General features: G+C 40.1%; 2 protein-coding genes and 1 pseudogene across 4 annotated transcripts in view; 2 read left to right on the top strand and 1 right to left on the bottom strand.

Moving 5' to 3' along the window:
* The window catches only part of TRMT2A (tRNA methyltransferase 2A), a 31,483-nt gene extending 28,192 nt beyond the window's left edge, over positions 1-3,291 (top strand). For all 3 annotated transcript variants that reach the window (XM_083149771.1, XM_083149753.1, XM_083149761.1), the window contains 2 exons: positions 1,578-1,674; positions 2,393-3,291. In XM_083149771.1, the coding sequence (XP_083005897.1) occupies positions 1,578-1,674; positions 2,393-2,615 (320 nt within the window). In that variant the 3' untranslated portion in view covers positions 2,616-3,291. The remainder of the gene's footprint in view (positions 1-1,577; positions 1,675-2,392) is intronic.
* Positions 3,292-4,177: 886 nt separating this feature from the next.
* On the top strand, positions 4,178-4,313 carry LOC146045435 (U2 spliceosomal RNA; annotated as a pseudogene).
* Positions 4,314-8,828: 4,515 nt separating this feature from the next.
* DGCR8 (DGCR8 microprocessor complex subunit) overlaps positions 8,829-24,241 on the bottom strand; it is a 36,487-nt gene continuing 21,074 nt past the window's right edge. Inside the window, exons 11-14 of the mRNA XM_083149716.1 lie at positions 22,488-22,594; positions 20,633-20,760; positions 20,386-20,499; positions 8,829-19,370 (exon numbers count right to left, since the gene is read on the bottom strand). Coding sequence (XP_083005842.1) covers positions 19,287-19,370; positions 20,386-20,499; positions 20,633-20,760; positions 22,488-22,594 — 433 coding nt within the window. The 3' untranslated portion in view covers positions 8,829-19,286. The remainder of the gene's footprint in view (positions 19,371-20,385; positions 20,500-20,632; positions 20,761-22,487; positions 22,595-24,241) is intronic.

The following is a 24,241-nucleotide window of genomic DNA, read 5'->3' as shown; positions in this document are numbered from 1 at the left end:
TCTGCCCCTTTCTGGTCTTCCACTACAGCCTATTCAATGCTCCCGATTCACTGTTTGTTTTTTTCGGCGAAGCGGGCTGTTTTCACTCCTTGCGGTGAATCTTTTTCACTGAAAATCTGATTCACCCTATTCAATGTTCACCGAAAGCGAACAGTGAATACCGGCCAGTTCTCTGTTTCATGCTCGCTGCAATTCGCTGGTGTATTTCAATGAGGTTTTCACTGGGATTCGCCGAGAGTGTATTCAGTGCTAGGATGGAGAACTGCTTTCTCCATGATTTTCGCCATGATTCACAGTTTTTGCATTCGACATCTTTTTAAGGTGAACTGGAATGTGATCTTTTAAAATCAAGGTGGTTTTTTTTATTTTATTTTTTTTGGGGTGTAAAAATTCAGTAATTTTTATTCTGTGAAGGGGCATGATATTTTTGGTACTTAGGTTAGTGGGCTCCCAACTAACATATATTTGCTTTTCCGCATCCCCTCGCGGGGCTCACCACACTTCGGGCTTGGTGGCTCGCTGCGCTTGCCACACTATATAAATACAACTCCATGCTGACATGGATAGTGGGGGTATGAGCGTACTAACTATAGTGGGCGCCCAGCTAACATATAAGTACCCTATTTTTATTCATGTGCATGTCATTTTTTTAATTATAATTATTATTTTTTTACACATTCGCCAGCAGGGGGCGGGGAGTCGCTCATTAAATATTCACTTCACATTGGTCCCGCTCATTACATATGCACGAGCAGGACCAGTGCAGCAGCTCCCTACCCGTGTCCCCTGACAGCTCTCCCGGGGTGGGGCAGCTTCTGCCCTCCTTCTCCCCCACGCATTCCAGTACAGGCAGGGAGGCTTCCATCTCCCTGCCTGTCACTGTTCACCGCAGGGGTTAAAAATCACTGTTAGGGGCAGCAAGCCCCTGCGGTTTTGAATAGGGTGACAGGGAGGGCTGGCAGCAAATGCTCCAACTCTCCGGAACCCTGCGAATGTGCAGCAAATCCTAAACCGGATTCGCTGCACATAGTGTAATTATCATTGAATACAGCCCTAAGTTGAGAACTTGTGCTGGCTTAAAATTGAGGAAGAGGATACGCACTTTTCTAATATAAATAATTACTGATATTGCTAATATTTATGAAGTGTTTAGACCTGGATGAGGTGTAAAATGTATGGGAGAGAATATTTCCTTTCAGGGACAGATGAAAGGGGACATTAGTCTCTTAGGATTAATCCCAAGCATTCTATCCTCCATACAGTTTCTCATAAGTGGTATGGTGGGGGATAAACAGGATCTACTCGCCAGAACATACGTTTTAGCCCTTTTGAAGTCCAATTTTTTTTTTATTCTTTGCAATTCAAACAATCTGGTTTAAATTAATGGTATTTTTTTTAAATTCAAAAATAGTCTACATTGACTGTTGAACGATGTTACTGTTCTTTTAAAGTGGCCCACCATAGGATCTGCTGCTAGCACTCAGTTCATGGTCTGTGGACCAAGTTTGAGAACCGCTGCGCTCAAAGGAATGTCAAAATACTGACTGTATTATAGCTTTTCATGATTCCATTTCCAGATTCCAAAGTAATTATTGCAATCAGAAGAGCTGAACATCTTAAACGACTGATCTATGTCTCCTGCAATCCAAAAGCTGCATTGAATAACTTTGTAGAGTAAGTATGTTGTGTTTGAAACCTGTTTATTGGATGTTCCTTGATTTATTTATTTATTTTTCTTCAGTAATGCTTGACAAGCCTAAGGTGCCCATTTATCAAATTATATTTGTGGCTAAATCCCCGGTTATCCGCAAATATAATGTATCTTCTGAATATATCAAAGGGGGACCACAAACCACTGATCCCTGCTGCGATCCCCCCCCCGCAGCGGTTTCTATGGGGGATGCTAAGCTGCCCGATGTATCAACATTAGGCAGCCCGGCTTCGCATTCCTGGGCTATCGCCATTCTGGGATGGTGATAGCCCATTGTAGCCTATTACTATGGGTTATATCCCGCCAGTGGGATCGCATTTTTGCAGTAATATTCCACCCAGATGCGATCATGATAAATTTCTAATACCACATTGCTTATCAGGTTAGCCAGACTATTCAATTGAATAATGTGGCCATTTAATACATTTCATATGACCACAGCCTAAAACTGTTGTAGAAACTTATTTTGCCCATGCCTAGTTGTCATCTTGTTTTTTGAACAAAAACCTATGGATTTGCTAAACCACGTGTTTTCATCTAGGTGACAAATCGTCACTTTATTTGAATTTGGAGAATTGAAACTCACCCTTTAAAAACGTCAAAAAGTCTGTTAAATCATCTACCCCGCCTTGTATCATATATTGTGTCCTAATGCTGCAACCACTGTTTGTTTCTTTCCAGTCTGTGTCGCGCTCCTTCAAACCGTGTGAAAGGACGAGCCTTCCGGCCCATCAGAGCGGTTACTGTCGACCTCTTTCCTCAGACGCCCCATTGTGAACTACTCATTTTGTTTGAGAGGGTGGATTATACAGAGAGTACTAATACTGCTACAAAACCCCTTCCGGAGCATACAGACTCTAAGCCAGACAGCAATACTAATTCAGAACCTTCAACTGTTTCATAAGTACAGTCAGTCATTAAACCACTATTCTACATGAGTGGAACATGTTTTGGGAGGTCTTATTTACTTTGTACCATTATGTAAATAACCATTAATTTATGCTCATGTCAGCCCTGTGCACAAGTTAATTTGGTGGTTTTATGTAAACACGTTAAAGTGAGCATTTTGTGTTTGCAGATCCTATTCCAATAATCTGTGGATTTGCCATTCCAACAGAAAATCCTTTATAAACATTTTTTTAATCTATTAAAACTATAGCAAATACATCCTTATTCCATAAGTAGGTTTCCTTTTTGTATACTACTACAATGTCTTCTAATTGAATTGCCTGTATACAATTCGCAATGCATTATGCAGAACCTGGCAATAAAAAAGAACTACATTTTCATCTGCCCATCCATCATTTTTCTTAAAAAAAAAATAAAAAATGAAAAAAGCAGTTTGAAATTAAAGAAATATTATCACGCATTCAAACTAAGTGTTAGCGTAGTGTTTTCTGATTTAGCTTTGGCAACATTGGATTTTTTTTTTAATTTTACATCCAGGTATTCATGTTTGCATTTTTTTTTTCTTAGCGATTCTGATTTATAGGAGCTAGTAGATGCAAGTGGCGGGTAAATGAGACTGAGGGGCAGATTTATTAAGCTCGGTGAAGTGATAGGAGCTGATTGGCCGGTGAGGAGCTGATTGGCCGGTGATAAAAAAAACAGAGACTAACTGTGAAGTTACAGGCTTGGTTTGAAAAATGACGGAGCTGATTGACCGGTGATAAAAATCAGATACTTTATCACTTCTCCAAGCTTAATAAATCTACCCCTGAATCTGCGGTGTTGGGTGAGGTTGCCCACTGCTAGGGTGGTAGACATGCCCTCTCACCATTTAGATGACTATATATTGTACATTATCAGCTTGAATAAGACCAGCTGGAACACATTTATAGTGACCGGTCATCCCATGTAGAATTGTATTACTACTGAATACAATAAGAACGCTTCTTTTGGATGCTCTATATTATTGCACTTTCATATTAACAGGCTCATTCATCTGTTCTGTTCCAATATTTTCTGTCGCACATTCAATAAACATGTTGCAAAAAATAAATGGTGTCGGGCCTGTTTCAAACTGGTACTACGCAGCTTTCAAGTAATGCTTTCATTAGGACATATGTGATCTTCCTTATGGTAGAAAAAAAAAAAAAGTATGTAGGCGGTATCAGCACACATTGAATAACCTCAAAACAGCCGGAAATATCGGCACACCTATTAAATCTAGGCAGTCTTTCCCCCATGCAGATTTGACTTCTTAAAAAGTTGAATCTGCATGGGTGTTTTTGACAAAATACCCAAGTTTTTTTTTTTTACGGATTCAATTGTTTTCTGACTACAGGAATGTCCCCCCCTGTAATTTTCTGTCTAAATGTGTTCGAGAATGGGATGCATGTGGGATGGAAAGCATATCTCCATATGTATAGAGAGATACAGATCTAGATCTTAACACCTCTTTAGTTGACTTTTATCAATGAACAATATAGAACCCAATGTATGGGTTTTCATCGTTCTTTCTCCTTTGCTTCTCGGCCTTTTGACTAAGATTAAGTGTAGTATCTGTTCTTATCAGTGGGTATGGACTGGCCTCTGGCAGAGAATAGAGAAAGGCTGGACTGAGTAGCTGCTCTGATGGGCAGAGGGTTTGGGACCCCTCATGCCTGGGAGTGGTGAAAAGTCTGGCTGAGTACCTTCACCTCTGCCAGTGGTAGGAGGTGGTGTTTCCGTAAACCCACTGGTAGGGGGGGGGGGGGGGGGGGGACACTGGGCCTTGTAGTTTGGCTCTCTTGATGGGGTTTGTGGCCCCCGAAAGATGACAGCAAAAGGCTCAGTCTAGTATCCATTCCCAGGGAGCGGAGAAAGGCTGGAACTGAGTAGATGGCTCCTGTTCCAGAGGTTCGTAGCCTCTGATGGGGAGACCGTGAAAAGCCCAGCTTAGTACCTTAACCTTGGGATCGGAGAAACACTGAGACTGAGTAAATTGCTCTTCCGAGGGGGCTTCAACCCCTAAGGGAGTCATTCGAAAGAGTACCCATTCCCATGCCAGGGGCTGGAAAGTGACCTACGATGGGAACAGAGAAACACTTGGTCGGACGCTGACTGTCCGGGTTCTTGGAGACCGAGACTGCACTGTGCCCCCGAGGAAACTCTGGGATGCCGAACATGCACGGGTGATCCCAAAATCACCATGCACTGCGCACTTCCCTTTAGGTTAGCGCTTCACGTCCTTACCTCGTCCTTTTGGATGGGGTAGGACAATTCACTTTTCACGTTCCTTGTTTTCTGTAGTTTTTGTCACGTTCTTTTGGGTAGTGTGGCTGACCCTTACGGGCCTTCCATTTCCCCAATGTGCCGAAGCTCTCATCCTTTTGGGGAGAGCTTCAGTCCCCTCGAGGACGGCCGCAAGGCGGGGGGGGGGAAGTTTAATGCGGGTCTCTCCAAACCTTCGGGTGCGGAAGACCCACCACCCTAACCCTTCCGAGGGTTGAGGAAAGCAGGTTCCTATTTTCCCCTCTTCGGTCTTATGGTTGAGAGGTTAGGGGAAAAACAAAACGGGGCCCTTCTCCTTCAGGAGAGAGCCTATTTTCGATCGCACGACCCCCTATGCACATGTTTAGGCACAGCACTGGTGGTATGGAGCACACCTCGGGCTCCTGAGTTTTTTCAAACTCCTTGTTCTTTCTCCTTTGCTGTATAGGAGACACAGGGCTTGACACTAAGTATAGGAGGATAGTAGGACCAAGCAGCAAACGGTAAAAACTTTTGCCACTGGGCAGCCCAGCCATCTACCCCCTATGATCTGCCCCCAACCCAGGCAGCCAGTTTGGTGCTGGCAGGACTGGTGCACCTTTTCTAATGGGCTGCCTTATGCAGCCTTAATTATTTTATTTATACTTTTCTCTGTGAACCTCTCCTCCTAATCAGGTCAGGCTATACATTATTATTCCTACCAGCAGACTGGGGTTTGGATAGTTGAGCTTCTCAAGCCTACTTATTGCAACATTGTATATGCCTGTGAGGGGGTCAGAGTAAAAGGTCTGTCAGAGTGAAACTGAAAATAGTCACTAGTTTTGTCTCTCCTTAGCCCCACTTATACCCCTTTTAAACATACTACCCGATTTTGGCCAGGTCTACCCGGGATTTTAGTAACAGACCCTCAACACTACACCTCAGATCCAGGAAAAACCTGGGTATACCCCTTTCACACATAAGCCAGGCTTTTCATGCATTTTAGTGTTTCATCATTAAAATGGGACACATTGCTGGCTCACAAGAATGACCTGTGATTTGATATCCTCTTCTCCGAGCACATGTAACCACTCCCTGACCACCTCTGATGTGCCATGCCACCTGACTTCCCACAGGACTCTGCACTCTGTTGCTGCAACGGAGCAACGTGCAGCCATTGTCTCTGCAAGCCTGTGCCTGAGGTGTCTTCCTCGGCTACAGCTGATGACCTCATCAGAAGACACCTCGGCAGCAAAAAAAACCCAACATCATATGTTTAAAACTGAAAAAACCCAGGTAATACCATTCAGACATAAGCCGGGTATTATACCCGGGAGTAAATACCGGGAAAACTCCTGGTTAATTACAGGTGCTCAGTATCCGGGAGTGAAATCCTGGGTATACCCTTTTAGACATACACTAGTCCCGGGTTTGCGTGCGTTCATGTGAAAAAACCCAGGATTTTCGATTGTGTTTCTGAAAGGGGTATAAGTTGCTACTACAGTGTGGCTGTTACATGAATTACTCTATCCAAATTATCACACGTTTTTGTATTATATAACTGTGTGACTGCTCCAACGTGGGTAAGAGCACAGTTAGTAGATTGCCTAGCTACCATAGCTCCTGTGCCTTCTGCCTCCGGAACTGTAATATATAGTTCTGCCTTAGGCTAGTTCAATTATGTTAATTCCAGAAATTACTATATTTTATTTATAAAGCTCCACCAGTGCTACTAGCAGGCTGCACTTCTGAATCCCTCATCTACATGTAACATATTCACATTACACACATGCAGCAGCAATGGCACTTCCTGGGGCTTCTGATTTGCTGGAAAGTTACAGGTAAACAGACCGTATAATGGTTAGCAGTACTGCCTCACATCACTAAGATCATGGGGTTTTTTCCCATCATGGCCCTAACTGTGCAGAGTTTGTATATTATCCCCGTACTTACGTGGGTTACCTTTGGGTACTTCGGATTCCTCCCGACCTTTTCATACCCCCACTATCCACATCAGCGTAGAGTTGATTTTATAAAGTGTGGCGAGCGCAGCAAGGGGACGCAGATTATTTGACGTGTATTCCACATCCGCTCGCCACACTTTCTAAAATCAACTCCATGCCAACGTGTACAGTGGGGCTCGCCACGCTTCAGGCTGGTGTGGATAGTGGGGGTGTTTCAGGAACACATTCACACCTGTCATGTCAAGCAGCGAGCACTTCCCATCAGGGAGATGCCCCCTGGGCCCTATTCAATGCTGTCTTCCCCGACAGCATTGAGCAGGGTATCTCGGCAGAATGAGCCCGACATCACAAGCTGTCGGGCTCGTTCTGCCGGGAAGTGACGAGCTGCCAGCCGCAGCTCGCCTCTTCCTGGCCGCAACTCACAGCCACACCCCCTTCTCGCTCCCTGGCAGGGAATGCCGCCTGCGTGTTCTCGGTCGAGCTGACTGAGAACGGGACTGGGTCACGGCGGTCAAGCAAGCTCGACTGCCGTGACCCTGACATTGAATACCCCCCCTAAAAATGGTCAATGTTTCCCACACAATGTAATAAGCTCTGACTTACTATGCTAACTACTTAAGCTCCGGCTGCCTGCAAAAGGGTAGGAACAACGCTGATACTGACAGGGACGTTGCCTACGCTGGTTGCAGGAACACTACGCTAATTCTGACAGGGACGCTAGGCTAACTATGTAACTGCCAACGTGACACTGCACAAGTACCAAAAGTGACAATCAAGATATAACAATATTTTATTGCAGTAAACATGTAAAGAACAGTAAGACAGAGGATGGAACAATGTCTATGCAAAGAACAATTACTATACAGGTATAGCCAAATAAAATAATTGAATGCAAACACGAAACCCCCCTCTTCACTTCAAAGCAGATTGGGAGAATATCCAGCCACATATAGCTTTAAATACCAGGTGCTATAGCTTATCTCCTAAAACAGGCATGTTCAAACTATGGCCCTTCAGCTGTTGTGAAACTAGTAGTCCCATCATGCCTTGCCACAGTTTAAACTATGGCAAGGCATGCTGGGATGTGTAGATTCACACCAGCAGGAGGTGTCCACAGTTTGGACATGCCTGTCCTAAAATGAAGGGTCATATTAAAAGGATAAGATATATGGGTAGCTATACAGCATAAGGGCCAATGGGGATGTTGTTAGCGACTGGTCACATGTTCCCCTCAGTCTGTCTGTTCGGGATAATTTTGAGAACCACTAGACAGATTTTAATGTGTTTTCACAATACTATACAGCTTTTTTTGGAAGATTTCGGTGTCTGAAACAAATCTATAAAAAAAAAAAAGTATATCTAAGAGCTTTCTTTGTTTGCATAGCCAAAACAGTAAAGGACATCACAATGATTGACTTCTCTCATATTATGGGCGGGGCGAGTCAAATGTCACAGTTGGCAGCAACTACGCAGTATTATTTTGCCTGGTGAAGTAGAATCCGCAATAAACTAGTCCCATCAATCTCCTCCAACCCCGAAAATTGTTTGATAACAAATGCGTTTTTTCTAATGGGGAAAAGAAAACCATATTTTCACACACAAAAAAAAAAGCAGGTATAATAGCCCAAAGCAAGACAGCAAACACAAATTGTGATAGTTATTTTTGTGCACAAATATGATCAGTAAAAACTGAATATCCACTAAAAATGTATTGCATGGAGGACAAATGTATATGAACAAAAGTTGCAGTATACAAAATGCATGAGCTCCGTGTGGATCTAGCGTGCCAGGTTTTTTGTACGAAGCCAGAGCGGGTCGCTAGTTATACATATAAATCCTTCATTAAAAAAGCTACATATAAATCCTTCATTAAAGGCTAAAAACAAATCAAAAGAAATACACAAGAGCCAATACCCATTTTAAGTATAGAATTTAATGTGTTATCCATTAGATGTTTATTTTAAAAAGGAACCAAGCCATTCAACTGTAATATCAAACTTTATTGCTTAAAACTAATAAACCAAAAAAAGGTTTTAAAAACACAATACTCAGGGTCAAATGCACAATTTACATTAGTATTGAAAGCAGAAACCCATTTTAGACAGGTGACAAGTATTACAAATCACTTATCTCACAGTCACTCAACACAATTCATACAGCAACCATTAATAAGATCACAAGTTTTCACCGTGCAGACAATACTTACGCTGGTTACTAAAACCACATAGGAGATACATTATTTATCTCACCAGTGGCTACACAAAATATTTCTTTTTAGGAACAGTGCCTTGTACAGAAACATATCCAAATAACGACTTTACAGATTTTTTTTTTTATATATATAGCTTAGCCTGGATATCAGCATTTTTATATACATACAGCACAGGGCAACATCATAGATAAAGCACAGTATGTTTTATGAATGGCTTACAGACTGTATAAATCTCAAAGCCACCAGCTTCTTCTAAAATGTATAGGCAGAGACAGGCACTAAATACCCATATACTGTAAGCATGGCATGTGTGTACCAGTCATGTACCTTCAGCTGTGTGCGATCTTGTGGCTAGCTCCAGCACAAGAGGGGTTACCATTTTCAAAAGAAAAATAATCTAGGCAATTGCACCACTTCAAGTTCATAATACTCTAAACACTGAAAGGATAAATGCTGGAGCAATATCACACACATTCCGAGTCTAAAAGATAAGCTAAAATTGGCTTTAAAAAACTTCATGCACCAAAATGAGGTCTCGCTATTGCAGTACACATTAGCAACAAATACGCACATACCATTTACTTTGTAGGTCAAAGTGTAAGTAAGAAATGAGCAGTTTCATGTGTGATTGGGAAGGATCGTACGTAATCGGGATCAGACAGTACGGTTTATACAAGTTCAAGTGTCTCTACATTCAATATCCCACCTTACCTAATTTGCACCCATATAGAAGTCAGATAGGGTCTTATCACAACAATGGCCATGATATCCTTAAGATGTGGATCCCCCCCACACCCACGCAAATAGAGTAGGGACTGACGCACAATATGCCTATGTCCCAGCTACAAAAACACATTTTGTGCGGATTAACTAGGGAAAAAACCTGCAATAGAGGGCTTATGGGACAGACAAATGCAGGATAACGCAAACCCTAGTAACGATATTTTGCCCTCCACTGAGGGCAAAATATTTCTCTAAAACATTGTTTTATGTTTGAGTCATGCATAAATCTATTTTAACGAATGGATCAAAAACAGGAATTCTGAAAACGAATAGACTAAAGCAGTGGTTCCCAAACTGTGCGCCTAGGCTCCCTGGGGTGCCTCGGAGCACTTGCAGGGGTGCCTCAGATTGTTTGTCCAGAACCAGTTCAAATTATTTATGTTCAATGTAATAGGCAAAAATCAGTGCTTGTGGCTTTCAATTATAAAATGTGGATAAACAGAAGTAAATAATTTTCTTCAGCATATAACTGGACCTAAGGATGACATTTAAGCACAACTTTAATTTTTTTTTTTGGTAAAAAAAAAAACTTTTGGCCTAGGGGTGCCCTGAAAAATATTCTGATACTCTAGGGTGCCGTAATTCAAAAAAGTTTGGGAACCACTGGACTAAAGACATTCTTTTAAAAAGAAAAGATGAACCTACGTAAATGCATACTTTGGAAGCATACACAAGACCATCCATGCACACTAAATAGAGGATATAGTTATTGCATTACTCTTCTACACTACACACTAATATGAAATCTAAGGTTCCACTCTGAATTAAAAGCTTTGGTTTGTAAACTGCTATATAAATACATTAGTAGAGAAGTGAAGCAAAATGTATCACCCAGATTGTATCAGTGACTTACGTAACACACTATGGGTGGTGACACAATGCATATTGTGTTAATGGAAGAATGATAAAGTATAGAAAAGTACTTCCTGCTACAAACAAGCTGTTTAGTGTAGGACCCCTTATTAAACTATTGCCTTTAGGTCATTCTGTAACAGCCATTCTACATAGTTCAGAACGGAAATAATACTGACAAAACCACGAGCAAAATAACTACTTCAGAATTGGAATGGTATAAAATGATCACGTTATTTATATGGTAGGAAGTTTCCCTTAACTGGGTTAAAGACCCCCAAAAATAAAAGTGCATATATACGAGTACCTATTTATGTGGAGTAAGTAATAAATGGGCAATATAGCCCACTTCACAACAAAATTATTACAGTGTTTATTGACAAATGCAGCAAGCTGTGGCTAGTGAGCAATATACAATGATCAGATCATTTCTCACACATTTTGTGTGTCTGATTGTCCATTAAGTGCGGCAGAGGTAAGGGGGAGGGGTTTCTAGGCGCGAGGGACAAAACAGTGAGCCAAGGCTGTAACTAAAGGACGTGGGATGAACTTTCACAGAACTAGGATGATGGCCTGTGATTTTTTGTGTTGGGTAATAACCACACACCAGGTTTGTATTTTATTGGGGGGGGGGGGGCTCTGCTGAATGGCTTGATTCACGTATCAAAGTTTGTGGCTGCTTCGAAAATGGATAGGTAGCACAGCAAGTTATGGTTTAAATAGAAAAATTTAAAATGAACCCTTTGAGCGCCAACATCTGAGATGTGCAAAATAGCTGCTAAAATTGCCAGCGTAGCTCACATTTGTTATATAAATTCAAATAAAATAAAACACCCTTTATTTCCTATATAAAAAGGTAAACATTGCAGGTCTTTATGATGTATAAAAATGTTTGCTTGGCAAGGTTTTACACCTAATTTGACAAATTAATTTGGCACTCAATGGGTTAAAGCAGGACCCATGATTAAAATGTAATAACCATACATTTTAAAAGGTTATAGAACATTGGCTGTTGAATTAACCTTTCATTATTTGATGCTTGGAACCTCGGCAATCTGGTAATTGTAGTGAACAACAAGCTATGTATTTGCATTTCGTTTTCCATACGCGATGGCTTTATAAGCAAAGCTCATTAAAACTTTATACAAATCAACCAAAAGGCAATGCTCACGAGTACAACCCTCACAGATATTGCAACTGTTTTGAGGCCCGTTTCCTACATCTTATTACTGTGAGACACAGAAGCAGATTAGAATCCTGCATATGATGTACATCAGTTGCTATTTTGTTACATTCATCCAGTGCATATCACAAACATCACTGCCCTTTATTACGTTAGGTCTCTGTAAAGGTTTTAAAAATACACAGTAAACTTATCACATAATCCCTTCTGTCAGTACATTTACAAAATATCCCCTCTGATAAATGCTATATATTTTTCTGTAATATAGTAAAAGAACAGTTTTAAAGTAAAATATTTAACATGTTAAATGAAGTACTACAACACACCCCTAAGGGTACACGTGTCTCACAGACAATAAAAAGGCAGCAGTTAGCAGACATTACATTGGAACGTACAGTTGCCCTAATCTAGTGGGAGCCAAGGAGCCAGAACCGCCCACTCAACCAAGCAAGTGCACTACAAAAAAAATACTTTATGTGCTGTGCAATGTGATTGCACCCCAAAAATGCCCCGTGTGAGGGTGGCTTACGAACTTTACGTGCTTAGAAAGGGACTACCTGCTGATCCAAGTGAAAGCACCAGTAAAATGAATAACTGGTATCAAAAGCAGTTCACTTTAAAGAAAAAATATATATATAAAAAAAGGTGATCTCTTAATATACAAAACTTCTTGCAGGCTGTAAATGCACATCTTATGGAAGATGATCGGTAAATGCAATGAACAGATTTGTCAGACCAATGACTTCATTATATTACCTCCCCGCCCAAGTGTAGCGACCTCTCAAAAAAGACAAACAAGAGAGGAGGGAACACACATATTTTTAAAGGGTAGCACAGAGCTTTATATAACAATGCAATTAAGTTTAGCTGCTTACCATAACATATAGTCCGTCAAACTGGGAACACACCTAAAGATGTATCTGCAGCTCAATCTATCGGAATATAGATGGATGGATTGGGTGTGGTATGCGGTCCCGACTGCTGGTGCTCTCACCACACTTTGCTCATCACAGGTTCTATTCTCACTCTATGGGGGTTGTGGACACCCCCCCCCCCCCCCCCCCCACAAGGGAGAATAGCCCGTTAGTTGGGATCCCGATTATCCGGTATTTATACAGTCAGGATTCTGATGTCTGAGTACTGACAGTAAGAATCCCGACTGTTAGGCAGTCATCCAGCACCCGGATAGATCAGGCAGTGTGTTCCGTATTCATGCTGCCTGATCAGTCATGGTCAATAGTGACAGGTATTTAAATTGTGCCGTTGCTTACCGCTGGCTTTTGTGTCGAGTGTACCGGCTGCTGGTGGTTCACCCACAGCAATATATATATATATATAAGCTGAGAGTAGATGGATATTCAGGCTTGATACACAAGCCCCCAGAGGGTTAAATGAGAACCTTGGATTGTCATGTTTTCTAAAATAATTACTGTTCTCTATGTATGTTGTATGACATGTCTCTCTTTAGCGTATATACAGAAACACTGTTTTACGTGTACTTTTTATGGAGCTGACAGCGTAACTTTTAATGTTTACTAGTAACCATGGTTACCCAAAGACTTTGTATGTGATTGGTGTTTTTTGTATTCACGTAGGTACCCTCCCAGCCCTCCCCCAAAGTGGGCGGATGCAGTCGTACGGACGCACGCTGGCCGGCGGCGGGAGAGGACAGGGACGGACTGAAAGGTATTTAGGTAAGATTGTTTGTATGTTTGTTTGTTACAGCACCCTGACGAAAATGCCAATAAAGCATTGAAACGTTGGTTAAACAACCTTTGTGGGACTTCGTTTACTGGCTGAGTGCCGCCACCGAACAATATAATATTAGTTTGTGGATCCAGACCCACAAAACTTCTACAAGGAAGGCACCGCTACTTTATACCCCTATTTGTTATCCCAGGACTGGAGACGAGTGCCGCTGACCACAGTTTCTTATATATATATATATATATATATATATATATATATATATATATATATATATATATATATATATATATATATATATATATATATATATATATATATATATACACACACACACACACACACACACACACACACACACACACACACACACACACACACACACACACACACACATATTTCTTATCTGATGACAATTAAAAACATTCTAGCATAACTTTGTTGCAGTCAGGTATAGTAGTCTGTGTTGCCAACACAATCTGCCAAAGTATGTATGTATGTATGTATCTATCTAAGCTGTGCTACACCTCTGATGAGTCGCCTGAACAATGTAGTTTAGCGATACAGACCAACAGACCAGCAATATATAGGCCGTTCATTTGAAAGATATATTGACCAGCGTGTACCCAATGCATTTTTTAAAAAGTGCACACCACCAGCTTAAATTTGAGGGTATTCACATAAACAAAAAAAAATGTGGCGGAAGGGTTTAGGAATTATAGCTGCTTAATATGTATACCCCCTTCCTTTATCAAGGGACATAAGTAATTAAACATTTCTCTCAAAAGTTGCTTCATGGACAGGTGTGGGCTATTCCTTCATTATCTAAGCAGACAAAATGTCTGGAAATGATTCCAAGTGTGGTATTGGCACCTGGATGCTTGAGGGCGGTATCCTATTAGCCGCCAAAAAATTATTGCTACCATTATCTCGCCAAGGGCTATCCAATTCACCCTGAAACACTTCCCCAAAATTTAGGGGCTAGTATGAAACCCTCTCAGTCTAGTTATCTACCACAGGCTGCAGGCTTTAGGTCTGATGACATGGTAAATTATGAGCATTTGCAGAATGACCGCAAGCTGTGCACGGAGTCTCCTATGTTCATCATTGCCAGCAGGCAGTCTGACACCTAACTATCCATATTTAATTGTGCTTCCCCATTAAAGGATTTCATCCCATCAAGTGTACATTGCTCTGCATTCTTATTCATATTTGTGGATACTTTTATGCATTTAATATGGTGCAGGATACTGTGTAGAAATAAACATTTTCATTTGTAATTTGTTTTCATTTACAGCAGACTAGGAATTTCTTATATCTGCTTTTCATATGAAGAGGATTTACCCTCATATGCAACATGATGTGATGCGCAGCTGGGTACAGATTAGCTATTTACTGTAGTGTAAGCACTGCATGTTTGTGACAATGGTGGGTGCCAGTTACTTTCTATAACGGCTCATTGTGTCCATCACTTTGAACTGAAAATCACCCTATTTAGTCAGAAATGTCATATCTTATAAGTAATCTTATGCAAGAGTGGTCTTATTTGTGAAAATGTACATCTGCAACATGGGTCATTCCATGCCACCTCAATGCTGCCATGTAACCTGCCAACCCCAATGCAGATGACATTTTACACAACACACCAGATAGAAAGCCCTGCCAAATTTACATTTCTTAAACATAAAATGCCACTGGTTCCATTTTCTCTTTACCACTGATCAGGGTTGGCTGGTTTAAACCAAATAGTTCTCATAATGTGGTGACTTATTTGAGAGAAAAAAAAAAAAAAAAAAACTTTTATACTATAAGTAGGAGCAATGCTTAAACATCATATTTTCATACATCTCGGATGACAAAAAAACTGTTTAAGACAAAAACACCAGAACCCTGTGATTTGTTACATTAGCAGTCCAGCAAAAAAAGGTTATTTTTTTAGTAAGGGAAATCGTGATAAATTAAAATTCCCCACCTGAAGCTTTTTGCTATTATACTTTTTACTGAGGTGTAGAAAAAAAGAAAGAAAAAAAAAAGCAGCAAACACACCCAGTGGTCTATTTTATCATATTTGTGAAAAAAGGTCCCATTTACAAAACCTTTTAAGTAGCAAAGATCAAGGGGGGTATACAAGGATTGTCGTTCTCCCGCAGCCATCTCCCGACGGGGGAGATAGCATTGAATAGGGCCCTGTAGCAGTCTTCCCCCACAGCATTGAACAGGGGTTCTCGGCAGAACGAGCCCGACATCAAAAGCTGTCGGGCTCGTTCTGCCGAGAAAAGCTGGATATAGGCGAGCTCCCGGCCGGAGCTCATCTATTTCCGCCCTCAACTCGCGGCCACGCCCCTTTCTCGCCGTTCGGCGGCCGGGACATTGAATCCCGACCGCCGAGCTTAAGTCGAGCAAAGCGAGAACGGGACAGGGGCATGGCTGTCGAGCTTGATCGACAGCCATACCCCTGACATTGAATACCCCCCCAAGACTTCTCTTATATATGGACATACAACATCCTTTATGGAGGCTGGTTAACAAGGCATGAAAAGCAAAAATAGTTAATACATTCTATAAAATTAATATAATTTTATAATAACTGTGCGAGTCTGCATCATGTGTTATTTTGTATAATATCAGCAAATTGAAAATGTAAGACCTGTTTTAATATATAAAATTAGCTCATAAACCACACCAGCAACAGAATGCAATGAAGGCCAATGAATTGACAAACTTATGGCAGAATTCCATTTCAGCCATATTAAACCTTATTATAGTAAAAACAATGCTTACATACATATTATCAATTCCCAAATTAATACTTTTTTCTCTATTACGCATGAAAAGCACAAATAAAACAATTGCTAAGAAAACAGGCAAATTGTAAGCCCTTAGAATAAAATGTGAAAAGAAAACTGAAATTTCTCAGGTCTTTCAATCTGTTATGTTGGGTGTATGTCAAAATGTCATCAAAACTGGAATTGGTGGATTAGATCACTTATATTTTTGTGGGAGACTTTGAATGAAATACCACAGGGTCCTTCTATGTCCGTTCACCCAGGCATGATACCCAGGACTCAGATTTTCATGATACTTTGTACACTTGATACTACCACATAGCTAGTAACCCATGTAAAATGTTTCTTGTGTAGGTAACAGTGTTTGAGATCTAGGGGGACAAAGTTTTGAAAAATTGCTTGGAAATGCCACTGCTAATAGCAATATTTTTTGCTCCAAAGTAAATGCTCATTACATTTGAAGATACATAAAAATGGGTATAAGTATATATTTGGGTCATTTTAGGAGACCAAAAAAAAAAAAAAGGTCAGACTATTTCCCCCCCGTGTGCAATTGGAAAGCTGCACACACAGGCGTAGAAATGATATATTTTCTAGGATTTTTTTAGGGCAGGGTGCGGACCACCGGGCAGGGCACTTTTGTTGTGGTAGTATCAAGTGCATACAGTATCATGAGAATCTGAATCGGTGGGTTTCCTGCCTTGGTGAACTCACATGGAATGACCCCACATCCTTATGGTAAATGTATAATAATCCTCAGCATGTACATTTCACATGCTGGCTTTAATATTCTAAATAGTTTTATTTGAAAATAATAATAAATTTAGGAATATTTGCACTGCCACTTCCCCTTCCAAAATGGTCTATCCGGTCTACAAAATATAGTTCTTTATATACGACATGAACAACATACTTCTGTTTGCAGGTTGCAGTCTAATGCAGTTCTAGACATTCTGCATTCAAAATATAGAATAGTTGTGAATAACCAGGACAGCAGAGTTTTGTAAGGGAGTGGCTAAATTAGTCATGACATTTGTTATGCTGCATTTGGTAGCAATTATTAGCTATTATTGTCTCACATAACTCCCTCCATTATTATATATTGTACTGGCTGTATATGTTTATACATGGAAACTTAAATCTAGAATATATCTAAATTGTTCTCCCTATAACTGCAATATACACTCTACTGCAGTGTCAAGGGTTCAGTCTCCGGGAGCAGTCCTACTACATTCACCCAGTTATAGGGTTACGTTTAAATGTTTTGTAAAGAGAAAAGGATTTCTATGTAGCTTAAAGTAAAAAAAGAATAAAGTAAAAAAAGAATTTTGCCCACAGGACAACGCACACGTCCAGTGAATTTAATATAGTAGACAAAGAGAGAGAAAAAAGGGAAATTTAAAAATTTCAGATTGACATTTTACCCTGCATTTTTACCCACCCCCTCTATCACTCTGAAACCATGGCCTCCAGATGCCATTCATTGCCTTTGGTTCCTATAAGGCTTTACAAAGACACAAAACAATGTTGTAAAGAAAAAGTACAACATGCCAATATTAACAAAGAAAAAACAAAAAACAATTTGTAACATTAATAGCATCCTACATATATTTATTAACTATTCTTCAAATCTGGTAAAACACTTACATGATTTTTTTTTAAATATAATTCAATAACATAAAAAAAAAGAAGCCTGCGCTAATTCACTATTAATAAATTTGACTGAAAGTACAAAGTTCATCAGATGCAAAGGAATCCATCTTCCAGCTAATACTTCATGCCTCTGTTGAGGTACATTAGCCAACAACCTACTGACATCCTAAATAAACCAACAAAGGCTCCAAAACACCTCAAGACACCCCTTTGTGTGCTTAGTCAATTTATCAGGACAGCTTGAGCGCCCTCTGTAAAACTTCCTGCTGACGTGACCTCTAGAATACAAGGCAGTGTGATCACACAGGCTCCATGTGTTGTGTACACTGTGTGTCACATACAGAAGTAGTATTTGCATTGCAGACTGATGCAGCTATTAAAGGGCATAGGAATACAGCATTCATTCAATTTGCATACAGGCTGTGCTTACAAGACGTCTTGAGTCCACATCCTTTACACAAAAGAGACTACAGCAGTGGATTGCTCTGAACTTGGCAGTAGAAGGCACATCTGCAGCACACACCACTCAGGTTAAGGAGGCCGTACAGTAGATGTGACAGAGCAACATTGTGTTTCAGATCTAACAAGCAGCTGAGACATGTGCAAAATGTAAAATTTTTTAGATATGTGCTGGAAATTGTGCTGTGTCCCTCTTACATCAATTGTAAAGATAAATGCAAGAAAACTCATTTCATGGTTATATTTACAATTTGTCTGTGCACATAGGGCGGTAACCACAAGAAATCCTATTGCAGTGGTTACCCTAGTCTGAAGCTTCCATATTAGTTATGTTGCTGGCTCTTCAGATCTTAAGACTCAATAACCATCTAAATCAGTGCAATCAGTACATACTGAAAAGGAACATTTTTGTGAAATAAACAACAGCGGAGGATATTTTAGAGGTCCAGTTAAACAAACAAAAAATAAAGAAAGTTTACATATAAACATACATGACACACAAACTAGCAGAAGCGCCCCTAGGAGGGAAAGTGCTTGATGTCCTAAATATAATGCTTATGCCTGTAAGATTTGCTCATCGCAGCATTGCTTTTTTTTTGGAGGACATAAGAGGAACTGAAATGAGACCAAAACAGCATGTTTCATCAAGGAGGTAATATTTCTATAGTGTTGTCCACATGATGCAGAATGGACAATGCATAAGGAAGCAGCCCTGTTGACACATCACCTTCATCACAATCAGTCGGACAGTTTATTGAAGAAAGCCTCCCGAATTGCTTATTGCTCCCTTTAGTGTACAGGGTCAGACATCCACCGTACACAGAGGTTCATTGCCAGGCTGTGCAGATTCCACAATCGTCATCTTCGGTTTCTTCCGAGTTTCCTCCTATGTAAAATATTTATTAACCACTTTTCCATTTTCACCAAAAAGGGAACTTACAAACGGAAATCTCAGAAAGGAAAACTGATTGCTGTTATATATTAAGTCAATTCTCATTCAACAACCTAGCTAGGAAATGAGGTTCCCAATATGCACCCTCCCCTTGCTCGGTCCCGCACTGTTGTATGCAGCAATCCAAACCAAAAAAAAAAAAAGTGTGTGTGTTTGTGGGGGGTTGGAGGTCAGGAGCAGAACACTAATGTCACAGTGAGTGGTCCTACAACAAGACATTCGTCCATAGAAAACGGGCAGATTACTGACCGACTAGTTCTACACTAGTGGATGGGGCACATTATGGAATTAGTGTTATCAATCGTTCATTACAGTAGTCTTGTTTTACAAATAAAAAGCCTTGGAACTAATGGGGCCTACAGGCGTACAGATTTTTAGCCATTTTGTAAGCGATAGAAAATGGCCCTACATCGCTGTGTGTTGGGAGTAGGGGCCAGCTATAGCAGTGATCAGTAGAATAAAGAATAAGCAGGGAGCATAAATCTACTCATCGCCAGTGTTCTTTCCACGGAGAACACTGGTGCGGACGGCTCGCTCGGCACACAGAGCTAGACATCGCTGTGCGTGTGCTGAGAGATCTAGCGTCGCTCAGATGGCTCTGCACTCGCTGTGCGTGTGTGTGTGAGACATCGCTGTGCGTGTGCTGAGAGATCTAGCGTCGCTCAGATGGCTCTGCACTCGCTGTGTGTGTAGGCCCCATAACTTTAATTTTTATCCTTCTCCTTTACAAAATAGTTTTTTTACTGAACTTCATATACTGTATACAACATTGTCAAAAATATTTCAAACCTCATTAATAAACCAATTTCAGTCCACATACCCCAAAGCCTCTGTTAAATGTGCTTTCATGCTAGACCAACAGAAGAATTCCATTAATCTACAATGTTACACTAACATACTGGACCACAGCTAAAATGCAGGAATAACTGGTCTCCTGAGCAGCACTCACCCTCTCCTCAGCCAGCCGCTTCATCTCTTCCTGCAGCTTATTCAGGATATGGAGATTTGGCTTGTTCTTTTTGGCATACTGCTGTAATTCTATCACACTTTTATCTGAGGTTTCCTGATAAAGAAACAAACAGTATATAACAAACCAACATTTTCCTCATATCATGGCTGGCTATCATTGGGAACATATTTCACAGGAAAATAAAAAAGACCTATATAAACCACCCAGCGGAGCCTTAGGGACTCACCTGTTTCACCATTTTGGTGCTCTCTCGTCCATACATACGCAGTAGGGAGCCCCAGTTCTTCACATGAGGATGTAGGAGTTGAAGGATTTTTTGTGATGCCAACTGCTTCCCTACCCTCTTGTTTTTGCCTAAAACGAAATTGGTTTGTTAATTTTGACAAGGATTTTGAATTTAGTCTCTTAATCAAAATTTGTAGTTAATTTGTAGTCACATTTTAGTTTTTAATTGCTTCATTTTAATCAAGATTTCGTCAGTAGGTCTGTTTTCATTTTAGTATAATTTTAGTCAATGCAGTTAAGGGTACTGTAAAGGATTTGGATGAAGAATATTTCACTAAAATGCCAATAAGTTTTCATACCTTTAACTATGTTTAGCAATCTAGGCTAAGCAAGCAGGGAATGTGTTACATATAGAGGCTGACTTACTGTAGTACTCCCATTTATCATCATTAACAAAATAGGGCAGTACGCAATTACAGGAGAAAAACCCTTTCCATTTATCCTGATATTTTTCTTTTTATGGGCCTACCCTATTAGGTCCTCCAAAAACATTCATTTCCTTACAAACACAGGTACAGTGAAAACTGTTTTAGTGAGAAACAGTCTTGTGGCTTTCTTTCTTTTTGCCTGCCAGAGGCAGCAGAAACAATCCCCAATAAGCAGCAGATTGCGCCAAGTGACTGAGAATAATTGACTAGCCGTCCCGGGCGAAGCAATTACATGCAATCAATAGTCACATGTAAATTGCGTAATCCCTTAAGGTCATATTTTCTGCACTTGTTCTTCAATAGTGTAAAATTTGACAAGGATCTAAGGTTTACTTTTAGCAGGTTTTTTGCTTTGTTTTAGTTAAGATTAAGTTATACCCCTTTCACATCGCACTTTTAAAACGGTATATTGCCTTTTTTTCCATTTTAAAACGTTTAAGGCTGCAATGTGAAAGTGCCAGAGTTGATTTACCGGTTAAAGTTAACCGGTATTTCAACACGGTTAAAAAGCAGAGTCCTATACATTTCAAAGCCTTTTTTAGGCAATGTGAATGGCTCTATTTCTATGGCTTGAAACGTGTCTCTTGGGGGTTAAACGGGTTGAATTTTGAATGGTATTAAATGATTTTTAAAACGGTTTTCACCTGCAATGTGAAAGGTCTCAAGGCTCAGACCCGTTTAAAGTCCCATTTAAGAATACCGTGTCATTACCCATTTCTGCAATGTTAAAGCAGTATAATTGGATCTGTTTTTAGTCTTATTTTAGTCCGAAAATTAATTTTTTATTTATCAAAATAAACTCCGTAATAAAAAAAAAAAAATCGCTAATTACAGAAATTTAGGGCTGTACATGTAAATGTCTTTGATGGTAGTTAGTATTGGTCATTAAGTTATTTCTAAGAACTTTAGACGGCATGAGAGAAAGACAGACTTGCTCTGACACTGGATGCCAGAGGAACTGAAGGAACACACACTTGTCTTAAATTAACATGTCAAATACACTCCAAATGCAAGACCTCAATGTACTTAGGGATTTACACTATTTGTTCTGTCTTTGCACACTCAACACAGAACAGACTCAGAGGAAGAATTGCTAGAGTGCATCATAAAAGATTTAGTTATATGGACAGGTTATATTACAACATAATTAAGCCCCAAGACAAACTATTTCTAGATTTGTTACGTTTAGGGACAATGTGACAACCTAACGTAAAGGCAGCTTTTGGAGGTGTACTTAAGAGGATTCTGTTCACATTGTTTATTGGCTTCACTTCTGCCAGACTAGAGTGCTGCATATAATACAGCACAAATAAGAACCAGAACATAGTAGTAACCAAGGTGAAGAAAAGCAACTCTCGGGGAACTCACACCAGCCCCTGACAGTGTGCTTCCCGCAAGTCATCACATATTCACTCTTCTGGTTCTTTCCAGGAATCACTTCAAACTTGATTGACGTGTCGCCCATTCCATGGTTTCTAAAAAGTAAATGTAAATAACCTTCAGTAAGCATGCAGTCTATGGGAATACCCTATATATAATAAAAATGTTAAGACTGTTCCGCACCTATACATGGGGAATTAAAGTGTTTCTCAGGTAGGCAGTCCCTATATGGCCCCTGATTGCTCAATTCAGCCATGCACAGCTGCCGGCACAGACAGAACATTGTTCCCTCATTTAATTTAATGAAAGTTCAGAGTTTTAACAGTGTATACCTGCCAGTGTTAATACGAATATGATCAATCAACCCAAAGTTGTTTTTGTTTTGTTCCTTGCAAACACGCAGATAGAAATGATTGGTAATTGCTGTCATAGGGCCGCTCACAGGTTTGCAAATGAAAAGCTCAGCAGAGGCAGGCTGACACTGGGATCTGCTTTGGTGTGGCTGAGAACCACAATGGGAGATTATGCATAATTTGAAAGAGCAGACAACACTAACACAGAGTGGTACCCATGTATAAAAAGGTACCAACTAGGCAACTTAATTATGTTGGATGTCATTGTGCAGAAGAATATCAGAAACTGGATTGGTCGATTTCAGTACCTAGAATTTTTGGCAACATAGTATTAGTTAAAACAACCCCAAAAACTCCATTATTAGCATAAAATACAAAATAACTAGTACGGTTCATGGACTATGATTTTTTTAATAAGTCATCTAAACAATCCGAATTAAAAAGATACATCATAGCTACAAATTTTGGTACTTGTGTAGTTTCACGGCGCACGATATATCGGATGCGATATCGGCCGATTTATCTATGCGATCCGAAGCAATTTTTGACCTGTTCATAATGATTTTATGTAGTGTGGCACACTATATAGAATCAACTCCATGCGTAGTGGATAGTAGGAATGAACAGGTCAAAAATTGCTTCGGATCGCATCTGATATATCGGGCGCCGTGAAACTACACAAGTACCCACATTTTTCATAATTGGATATTGTATCATGTCACAATTACGAACCCTTAGCCAGAATAGGAATCTTCTCACGTTCCAGTCATCTCAAGCAAAACTTATAGGAGCAGACACACTGAGATATGCGCTATTTTTCTATTCGATTTTGCTTATAGAAGCAAAATCGAATAGAAAACCGAATGGGCATCGAATGTTCTTTCTACATTTGATGCAGATTCGATACCAATGCGTGCTCCCGTGTAGTGTAAATCTAATAGAAAAATAGTCTTAGCAGCCAAGACTATATAGTGGAAAATCGAATAGTAGATAGTGCAAATCTAATGTGTTAACTGCGATTCGATGTCCATCTCCTGCCTGAAGCCAGTGTTGATCTAATAGCAAATTGAATTCACATCGAATGAAAAATCTAATAGAAAATAGTGGAAATCGAAAAGTAGAAAAACAAAAACTTCAGAGCAGGTCGAATAGTCCATATCTAATACGGAATCGAACCGTGTGTACATTACAGACAAAACAAAAAAATAGTTTTTCTAATGCAAGTTTGGGTACTTGTTTCCTATCTGGGCGCCCATCGCGGGCATCGCGTGTACATCGCATGCCATTATAATGACATGCGATGCGACCGACGCGATTACCGCGATTTTACATAGGGAACAATGTTAAATGTCCCAATTGACCCGATTTCACATAGGGAACAATGTTAAA

The sequence above is a fragment of the Crinia signifera genome, chromosome 1 (genome assembly GCF_055691185.1).
Source record: "Crinia signifera chromosome 1, ASM5569118v1, whole genome shotgun sequence".
Taxonomy (NCBI): domain Eukaryota; kingdom Metazoa; phylum Chordata; class Amphibia; order Anura; family Myobatrachidae; genus Crinia; species Crinia signifera.
The sequence above is the reverse complement of the archived record's forward strand: the minus strand, read 5'-3'. Positions and strand labels throughout refer to the sequence as shown.